Consider the following 11271-nt stretch of genomic DNA (forward strand, 5'->3'; position numbering starts at 1 on the left):
CATAATTTAGCTACGTGACATTACGGATTTAGCCATTACTGATTTAGCTTCGTGACAGGCAAGACAGTGGCATTCATAATTCCACAAAGAGATGATATTATTCCATGGTAGTACTCCACCCTCTATTCACGGGCCTGTCCAAGTACAGTCTATGTTAATGTAAAGACTAGTGGTGAAAAGAAGATAATGCAGATGACGATCAAAAAACTATTTCACTTCCAGATTTCAGCACACCAATATAAAAATACCGGAACTCTTGTTGTGCCATCTTTATTACATAAAGATAAAACGCTGTGTGTGGACAATGCATCATAGAAATCAACCATAACATACATTATTCAAATAGTTCCACCAACATTTATTATGATCTACCACTTGTTCTAAACTACATAATCATTATACATTGTATTGGGTCCATTCAATACACTGGTAATCAGACCATACATGTTCCATATGAAATATAAACAAAGGAAAGGACATTTTAGACAGAAATAAACTTTCATAAAAGTTTTGTATGAGATGCACAGCTGCTCAACTGTATTGACATGTACATCTAATGCCCCAATTACCTTAGCAGGAATATAAAATGAGAGTAATTTAACATCAGGAAACTGGACGGCCAAGGGTTAAGTGCCACATATCTACAGGCCATAGTCATAATTGGGTTTCCCGTCGACGTAGGTCTTGTAAAAGGCCTTGTAGGTCTCAGTGGGGAACATGGTGGCTTTGACAGTTTGATCCTCGGACATGTGCTCTGTCCACTTCTTCAGCTCAGGGGTACTAACCAGACAGCTGGAAATTAGAGATGAGACATTTATTTGCATTTTGGAAATGAGACTAATGAGTCCGTGAGTCACTCACAATGCACTTTGGTTATGAACCAAACTAAATAAATCTCACAAGCAAGAGGACTATGGATCTCATAAACCCTATTAGAGATGCAATAATGTGGAGGAATTTGGTGACTGCTATTCACACACTAGGGCCAGTTTTCACAAAGCGTCTCAGAGTAAGAGTGCTGATCTTGGATCAATTTTGGATTTTTTAAATCATAATGAATAAGATCATATGGACAGAGGGGACCTGATCCTAGATCAGCACTCCTTCTCTGAGATGCTTTGGGAATACATGCCTAGGTCTCAAGAGTGTTCCACAACTCCCACATCACAGTATCGCTATGGATTTCTAGGTTTGAGATGCCTTAAACTGAAAGACAAAATTATATTTAATTTAGAATGGATACATACTGCTTCAACTCAAAGATCTCCAGCCTCTCAAACCACGGCCACATCATGTAATCGATCATTGTGATTGCATTTCCACCAAAGAACGTGGACTTCTTATTGACAAGATCCTGAAAACAAAAGTTCAGTATTTTAGAGACACGTGAAATCATGCCATCTCATTGTAAACTATTAAGATAATAAATTGACTTAAACTTTCAAAACATTTCAATCTGGATGTAATCAAGGTAAATCCCTAAAACAGTAGTAATATGTGTTGTTAATGTTTATGTCTAGCAGGGTTTCCGTTAGCCGGTAATAGCCGGCTTTTGGCCGTAAAATTAAATAAAGCCAACAAATAAAATTGGCACTGGACAACCGTGAGAAGAAAAAAAATCCCATTGCAAAATAAGGCTTTTTAGCCTACACATTGATGGAAATACATTTGACCAGTCACTGTTTAATTTGCATAATTTAATGGAATTAAACTGGCGCGTGTGTATATTTGTTATGTAGCTTATTTATCACACGCACACAGCATACAGACAGAGCCTTGGAGCGGAAAATCTGTCAGACAGAGCTTTTATAAGCCCAATCATTGCGCAACAATTCTAAACACAATCATATTTTACAAATATTTTTGACCATGACTAAAAAAAGAGCTACTCTTTAATTCTCAACTGGTAATTGAAACGCGCTTCCCATTCGCCATTCAAATGCTTAGCAAGAGTAGGCAGGCTACAGCGCATCACACACCACTTTGCAATGAGCTGGAGGCAGTGGGCATTTTGAAAACATATACAGTGCCTTGCAAAAGTATTCATCCCCCTTGGCGTTTTTCCTATTTTGTTGCATTACAACCTGTAATTTAAATTGATTTTTATTTGGATTTCATGTAATGGACATACACAAAATAGTCCAAATTGGTGAAGTGAAAAAAAAGTAATTCTAAGAAATAAATAACGGAAAAGTGGTGCGTACATATGTATTCACCCCCTTTGCTATGAAGCCCTTAAATAAGATCTGGTGCAACCAATTACCTTCAGAAGTCACATAATTAGTTAAAGTCCACCTGTGTGCAATCTAAGTGTCACATGATCTCAGTATATATACACACACACCTGTTCTGAAAGGCCCAAGAGTCTGCAACACCACTAAGCAAGGGGCACCACCTAGCAAGCGGCAGCATGAAGACCAAGGAGCTCTCCAAAACAGGTCAGGGACAAAGTTGTGGAGAAGGACAGATCAGGGTTGGGTTATAAAAAAAAATATCAGAAACTTTGAACATCCCACGGAGCACCATTAAATCCATTATTACAAAGTTGAAAGAATATGGCACCACAACAAACCTGCCAAGAGAGGGCCGCCCACCAAAACTCACAGACCAGGCAAGGAGGGCATTAATCAGAGAGGCAACAAAGAAACCAAAGATAACCCTGAAGGAGCTCCAAAGCAGAGATTGGAGTATCTGTCCATAGGACCACTTTAAGCCGTACACTCCACAGAGCTGGGCTTTATGGAAGAGTGGCCAGAAAAAAAGCCATTGCTTAAAGAAAAAAATAAGCAAACACGTTTGGTGTTTGCCAAAAGGCATGTGGGAGACTCCCCAAACATATGGAAGAATTCTTGAGGGAAACCTGTTTCAGTCTTCCAGTGATTTGAGACTGGGACGGAGGTTCACCTTCCAGCAGGACAATGACCCTAAGCATACTGCTAAAGCAACACTTGAGTGGTTTAAGGGGAAACATTTAAATGTCTTGGAATGGCCTAGTCAAAGCCCAGACCTCAATCCAATTGAGAATCTGTGGTATGACTTAAAGATTGCTGTACACCAGCAGAACCCATTCAACTTGAAGGAGCTGGAGCAGTTTTGCCTTGAAGAATGGGCAAAAATCCCAGTGGCTAGATGTGCCAAGATTATAGAGACATACCCAAAGAGACTTGCAGCTGTAATTGCTGCAAAAGGTGGCTCTACAAAGTATTGACTTTGGGGGGGTGAATAGTTATGCACGCTCAAGTCTTCCGTTTTTGTGTCTTATTTCTTGTTTGTTTCACAATAAAAAATATTTTCCATCAAAGTGGTAGGCATGTTGTGTAAATGAAATGATACAAACCCCTAAAAATCCATTTTAATTCCAGGTTGTAAGGCAACAAAATAGGAAAAATGCCAAGGGGGGGTGAATACTTTCGCAAGCCACTGTAGCTACTTAATTGTTTGAAACCTGAATGTTTTACTACATATTAGGGCTGACCCAAATTAGTTGACTAGTCGTTAGGCTGTTGGTCGCCCGAGATTGTTTTAGTCGAGCAGTAACAAATATATATTTCAGTTAACTAATTCATTGCAGAGGCCTAGACTAAAAGCCAATTTATGCTTGATCCAAAAATGTTTGAGGCTCCATATGGAGGGTGTGACGCAATTGCGGAGCCTCCAGAGGCATGCAGAGGCCAAATCGAGCTCTGTACCGCATCGCCATGTGCCTCTCAAATTGTGTAAGAATGCAGAGGGCTCTGTATAGCTCTGCATTGACATGGTTGGTTGACGGTAGTTGGCGATGGTACATCCTGTATAAACACACACTCACTTCCTTGACAACAGCGCTATACTGCGCCGTGAAGTGCAAGAAGTATGCTGTGTCTGTCCCAAGCTCACTGGCGGAGAAACTCGAGGGCCCAGAATATTTTATACAATGTTGCTAGCACAAGCTTCGGGGCTGGAACCAACTTAATAGTTGATACAATGTTTCAAGTTCGTTGCAGACAGGCCATGTGTAGCCAATGTGATTTATAGGATATTTTTATCTGGATATTTTCTACCTGCAGGCTGCAATGTTTTTATTTATGTAGGCTATTTTTACATGGTTGGCAATGGCAATATAACTTAATTTTTAGGTTTGTATAATTTTTCATCTAGATTTGGATAAAATGTTGATTAACCAAATGACAATGATTTTGAGATATGAAGACGTTATTATAAATTAAATTAAACTTTCACGAAAATGTGCATATGAAAACCATAACTGGCACACAGATCAGTAGAAATGGTAAGATAAATTGGCAAACAACATGAGAAAGGTTGCCGACTCCTCGTGTAGCCTATTACCGGCAACTTCAGGTGAGTAATGGCAGAATCTGCGAAAGCCAGCAGGAGCAGGAGGAGAATAGTTGGGTCAGGTTAAGGTTATTTTCTTCTGCTTATCTAGATCTCTGGCACCCTCATGAGGCATTTGTCTTACTTCATCAAACCGTAAGCTTTAAGCCTCAGACAAGCTCAATGTGTATAGTTAACTTTATTAAAACACATAGGGTGTGTCTATATGGAAAATTACACATTTAAAAATGTTAATTGGTCAAAAGAACAGTGAATATGCCAATATATATTTTTTAGTCGGGGACAGCCCTTCTACATATTATGAGGCATGTTTTACCTTGCTTCAAAATCCGACTATATGCGGAGGAAATTATTTTATAAAGACTTCCATATGCCATTGAAACCAGTAGCCTATTTCTCTCATATTCTATTGGTTTCAACTTTCTTTCATTGTCCGGTAGCAAAATGCACATTCGAGCATAGCCTACTGCCAAATTGCTGTGCTAATAATGTTAAGAAATAATAGTTTATCAAAATCTAAGCTAAACGTTCTGATCTGTTGCATCAGATTAATTGTTTAACGTTTTTTTTTTTATGTAGCCTAAGCCTACTGGTTGTGTGAATTTGTGATCTGAGTCAGTTTGGGCTATTTCTTTCTTGACAAGCTGACCAACAGAATAGGTAAACTTTTCTACTATGGGGGAATAGTAGATTAACATAGGTGGCACATCCATAAGGCTACGGGAAGCTAAGCTTTCCCTAAATCAATTGAATTAAAATTGCCAAAATTATATAGCCTAATTAGCCTACTCCTGTCTATACAGAAATAAATACAATCATTCAAAACAGCTTACTAAAGCACGATTTGGCCACAGAGGATCATTAGCTTCCCCTAACCTAGTTGTGGAATGTTTTTCAATCGTATTGCCTACAGTCGGAAGGAAAGGCAGCACGCAATTTGGGCACCGTGCACGCGGTAAATACCAAATAGATTGTGGAGTTGCGACTGTCAGTGAAAAATAGAGAGGCCCAGCCAGGCATATCGCAATATTTCAAAATTTAATCGTGGGAAAACATAGTTTGGAAAGCAAATGCCTATTGCAGTAAAGAGAAGACAAAGACAATTCTCTAATCTGCCTTTTAATTATAAATTCTCAACTTAATTGAGTGAACAACAGTAGGCCTATAGCAGTGGTGTCAAAAACAACAACTTTCAATTAAGAACTAGACAACCAGATGAGGGGAGTTACTTACTAATTAGTGACCTTAATTCATCAATCAAGTACAAGGGAGGAGCGAAAACCCGCAGACACTCGGCCATCGGTGGAATGCGTTTGACACATGGCCTATCTTATTGGCACCAGCGGAGAGCATCGGCCATATCCCCGGTGAGTGCGCACAGCGCATATTCACTCTCATTGTTGGGTCAGTGCCACTTAAAAAAAAAGTTTGTTTTTGGACATTAATTTCCTCCTCCAGTGTGTCAGTGTCAGCAGAGTAGGTAGGCTACCCTGTAATTTGTCATATTAAAAAATATTCTGCTAATGTCTCCAGTCATATGAAGTGGAGTAGAATTGCATGAAGTGTTTTTCCCATGCAAAGAAAGAAGAAACATATCTGAAATAGCCTATAGCCCAGGCTTCTACGCTATGCGCGCTCAGCTATGCATTGAACTGTATTTTTGGCGAACAGTGATCAAGTTATATTATTAGCCAAAATGATGACTATACAATCTACTCATCACATCACGAATATTAGGCAATTAAATCAAATTATATTTGTCACATGCGCCGAATACATCATGTGTAGACCTTACCACCAAAATGCTTACTTACAAGCCCTTAACCAACAATGTAGTTAAAGAAAGAGTAAATATTTACTAAATAAACAAAAGTAAAAAATAAAATAAATAAATAACACTAATCAGGCTATATACAGGGGGTACCGGTACCGAGTCAATGTGCGAGTGTACAGGTTAGTCGAGGTAATTTGTACATGTAAACCGCGAGTAGCAGCAGTGTAAAAACAAAAAGTGTGGGGGGGGGTCAATGTAAATAGTCCGCGTGGCCATTTGATTAATTGTTCAGCAGTCTTATAGCCATTTACAACATTAACAATGTCTACCCTGTATTTCTGATCTATTTTATTTTAAATGGACAAAAACATTTATTTTCTTGCAAAAACAAGGGAATTTCTAAGTGACCCCAAACTTTTAAATGGTAGTGTAAGTCTGCAAATGCGATGATGCGTGGAATGCTTTATTATGAAGTTTGAAAATGTGATTCCCCAAACTTGAAACTCACGCGCCACCTATGTGTAGGCTAGTTATTTTGCTGTTCATTACTCATCTTGGTGGCTAAGGAAAAGTACATGGACAGTTATTATAACGTCTTCAAAGAGTGCGGTAAGGACACACGTCATTGCATCCTTGACTTGCATGTTCTGTTAAGATGAATTACCATAATCTAAAATGTGACTGTCATTCTGAGCACCGTGGGTGGACACCCTAATTAGGTTATGGTACATTTCTCAAATGTCCGGTAAATTAAAATGCTGCCGGTCAAATGTCCAGCGCCACATTTTCATAATGGAAACCCTGGTCTGTAGTGACTTACTTCATTCAATTTGACAAATTTCTCTTTCAGCTCCCCTTCCAGTACTGAAATGTCTTCTCCATTTTTTCTCCCCATTGGTATCTTGTAGAAATATGGTGTTATCTGTACAAATACATTTAGAATAGGGTAAAATGTATATGGAATCCAAACTGTACTGTTGGTAAAGTATCTGGGTCTATATCTGATGTACATTCAAAAGCAAAATACAAAGCACAAAAAAAAAGAAGCTATTTCTATGCATGACTATTTTAGGTGCTGTGGGCAATGGTAATAACTTTATAGCTCATTATTTTAGATGAGAACCAAAATCTTCCTGAGAAGTAGCGAAGTTACGGAGACATACAGTGCATTTAGAAAGTATTCAGACCTCTTAACTTTTTCCACATTTATTTCCGTTACAGCCTTATTCTAAAATGGATAAAATAAAAACAATACCCCATAATGACAAAGCGAAAACAGGTTTTTAGAAAATTGTTACTACAACTTGATTGGAGTCCACCTGTGGTAAATTCAATTGATTGGACATGATTTGGAAAGGCACACACCTGTCTATATAAGGTCCCACAGTTGACAGTGCATGTCAGAGCAAACACCAAGCCATGAGGTCGAAGGATTTGTCCGTAGAGCTCTGAGAAAGGATTGTTTTGAGGCACAAATTTCTGCTGCATTGAAGGTCCCCAAGAACACAGTGGCCTCCATCATTCTTAAATGGAAGAAGTTTGGAACCAAAAATACTTCCTAGAGCTGGCCGACCGGCCAAACTGAGCAATCGGGGGAGAAGGGCCTTGGTCAGGGAGATGACCAAGAACCCGATAGTCACTCTGACAGAGCTCCAGAGTTCCTCTGTGGAGATGGGAGAACCTTCCAGAAGGACAACAATCTCTGCAGCACTCCACCAATCAGGCGTTTATGGTAGAGTGGTCAGACGGAAGCCACTCCTCAGTAAAAGGCACATGACAGCCTTTTTGAAGTTTGCCAAAAGGCACCTCAAGGACTCTCAGACCATGAGAAACAAGATTCTCTGGTCTGATGAAACCAAGATTGAACTCTTTGGCCTGAATGCCAAGTGACACATGTGGAGGAAACCTGGCACCATCCCTACGGTGAAGCATGGTGGTGGCAGCATCATGCTGCAGGGATGTTTTTCAGCAGCAGGAACTGGGAGACTAGTCAGGATCGAGGGAAAGATGAACGGAGCAAAGTACAAAGAGATCCTTGATGAAAACCTGCTCCAGAGCGCTCAGGACCTCAGACTGGAGCGAAGGTTCACCTTCCAACAGGACAACACAGGAGTGGCTTCGGGACAAGTCTCTTAATGTCCTTGAGTGGCCCATCCAGAGCCCAGACTTAAACCTGATCGAACATCTCTGGAGAGACCTGAAAATAGCTGGGCAGCGACGCACCCCATCCAACCTGACAGAGCTTGAGAGGATCTGCAGAGAAGAATGGGAGAAACTCCCCAAATACAGGTGTGCCAAACTTGTAGCATCATTTCAAGAAGACGCAAGGCTGTAATCTCTGCCAAAGGAGCTTCAACAAAGTGCTGATATAATAATATGCCATTTAGCAGACGCTTTTATCCAAAGCGACTTACAGTCATGTGTGCATACATTTTTACGTATGGGTGGTCCTGGGGATCGAACCCACTACCCTGGCGTTACAAGCGCCATGCTCTACCAATTGAGCTACAGTCTTATTTTTTATACAGTTGCAAAAATGTCTAAAAACCTGTTTTTGCTTTGTCATTATGGGGTATTGTGTGTAGATTGATGAGGGGGAAAAACAATTGAATCCATTTTAGAATAAGGCTGTAACGTAACAAAATGTAGAAAAAGTCAAGTGGTCTGAATACTTTCCAAATGCACTGTACCTAAAACATATTTCCTTCACAGAGAGTAAAATATTATTATTGTTTTGAGAGCTGAGCATACCTTGGAGAAATTCTCCAGCATCATTTTCTGTTGGGCCTTCTGAAAAGGATCAGCTGGGAGCAGTTTTTTGTCTGTGTAAACCTCATCCAGGTAGTCACAGGTGATTGGTGACTCGTAGATCACCTGACCACTCGAAGTCTCCAATGTCGGAACCAGGCCAAGAGGGTTCTTCTTAAGGAACCACTCAGGTTTGTCTTTCAAATTAATATTGACAGTATCATGCCTAAAACAAAATACAAAGTCAATTGATTATGATTTTAATATAATCTTGGTGAAATTTAGGGAGGCTCTTGTGTGAAACGACTAACAACACAAACTCCTTAAGATTGTGTTGGTACTGGTAGCAACTTACTTGATCCCCTTGGCATGAAGCACTAGTCTGGTTCTGTGGGCAAAGGGGCAGAACCTCATACTGTAGAGCCTGATTTGACCTTTGGCCACCGGGCCAGGAGCAGAGCTTCCTGTATAATAAAGGAAATAATGTCCACTCATTAAACCCAATAAAGATCTAAGATTTGGTTTATTGCAGTGTGTAGATTCCTTACTTCTGCTGATAAACATTCACTGCCTGTTTGGCTATTCAGCATATAGGCCTTGCCATGGGATGTGTGTTCTACTCTTTCCCAATTGATCCTTGCTGTCATCATCAGATATGGTCATGCATTTACATGATCTTGTGAATAGAATGCCTAAAGCCCTTGCGGTGATACTGTGAACCAAGAGCCCTATAATCCAGTGACAGTGATTTTGCAGAACTGTAAGAGTACTAGGCTACAGGAAGCACATCATGATCATGGTGACTTTGCAAAATGCCAGGACCAAATCAGGTCATATGTCAAGATATCTTGTAATGTAAACAGCCCCTCCTTGAACATTCAGTAGTCATGATGACTGTGCAAAATATCATTTGGACCATGCATTGTCATAGGTGTCAATCCACAAATAGCACTTTTTATGTCCCCTCAGACATTATGTGTGCACATTTTGATAAAACACTAAATTTAACAGTTGGATCACATATGCTCTAACTAAACAATGTTATGTTTGTCCAACTTCTAGGAAGATTTTAACCCACTTAACCCCAACATTTCACCATCATTGTAAAGCCCTAGTTATTTTATTGCTTTGACAAAGTCATCTCTGAAGATTATTTATTTAATGCAATAAGTGATTCATTTACATAACGAGCATAACACGTCAACCCTGTTACCCATAACTAAGATATATACATATAGGGCCTAGGCTAAAAATGTTAACAACTTCAAATATTGTTGTTAAATATTGCATTAAATTCCCCTCCCTGTTGCACACAAACTTCCATTCACCATGAAATATGAAATCGTCAACCCTGTCCCCAAAGTTGAACATGTGCTCTTAATGACAGAATATACACATTTGTATAAATAGTTATTTTTGACAGAATTACACTACCCATAAGGCATTCTATTCGTAGAATGACCCATATGAGTCAACGACAAGGGTATAAAATACAGCTAGCTGCAACGAATAGCCTAGCCATGACCAACACATGACAAATAGATTTGAGAAATTGTCTTTCTTACCTTTCGCAAAACATTTTTCAGAGGCCATGGCAGATTAGCAGTTACTCAGTCTCAAACTGAAACAAAGGAACACATTCATACACACTTCTTGCATACAAACATGAAATGCAAACACTCTTTGTTCACGTTTTCTACAATGTAATACTTACCAAGGTATTTTCACTAACGTTCTAGTCTGGTCTTACTTTGTCAGGTTTTCGAAATCTGTGTGGATTTGACAGTCGAGTAATTTACTTCCCTGTGCGTGTCGGATTTAGAACTCGTTCTTCTCCTTCTTCTGTGAATTTTAAATGGCGGTTGGCAACCAACTTTAAGGTGCATTACCGCCACCAACTGGACTAGAGTGTGGACCAGAGACAGGGAAGGTCTAAATCCTACCCAATATTCTCATCTCCCTAAGGAAACGAAATACATAATGAAATACTACATCCCCTGAAGATTTCCCCAGCAGTTCACTTAATCTTGGCTCTTCAACCCCATTACTCCTCAAATCTAATAACAATTTATCCCTTTCCCTCCCATATTTCTGGCACTGAAATAGAATGTGTTCCACTGTCTCCATCTCCTCCTGACAATGATCACACCTAAAGCTTTATATAACTCAGAAAAAAAACAGTATTGTATTATACATGTAGTATTGTTCTAAAGAGAGTGAATCTTAAAAGAGCAAATCTGTGAGAACAAAGGAATGATAACATTACATGATGTTTGTGTTATAATCACTCGTAACGCTATTAACCTGAGTATGTTGTAACTGTCATGTACAAGATGTTCAAATGCAGTGCCACTCGTGTTGGCTGGGAGGGGTGAGGACATTCTCCATTACCTCAGACAGCCATACCATGATCA

At 39.6% G+C, this 11271-nt stretch overlaps 1 protein-coding gene across 1 annotated transcript; it reads right to left on the minus strand.

Moving 5' to 3' along the window:
- Nucleotides 1-254: 254 nt before the first annotated feature.
- LOC121570967 (glutathione S-transferase omega-1) lies at nucleotides 255-10731 on the minus strand. The gene is made up of 7 exons (XM_041882219.2): nucleotides 10572-10731; nucleotides 10423-10478; nucleotides 9213-9321; nucleotides 8861-9083; nucleotides 6930-7031; nucleotides 1248-1354; nucleotides 255-792 (listed from the first exon to the last, which is right to left on the minus strand). Exons 2-7 carry the CDS (start codon nucleotides 10448-10450, stop codon nucleotides 642-644), a joined length of 720 nt encoding a protein of 239 aa, XP_041738153.1. The 5' UTR covers nucleotides 10451-10478; nucleotides 10572-10731; the 3' UTR covers nucleotides 255-641.
- Between the last annotated feature and the right edge of the window lie 540 nt (nucleotides 10732-11271).

The sequence above is a fragment of the Coregonus clupeaformis genome, chromosome 1 (genome assembly GCF_020615455.1).
Source record: "Coregonus clupeaformis isolate EN_2021a chromosome 1, ASM2061545v1, whole genome shotgun sequence".
In the NCBI taxonomy this organism is placed as follows: Eukaryota; Metazoa; Chordata; class Actinopteri; order Salmoniformes; family Salmonidae; genus Coregonus; species Coregonus clupeaformis.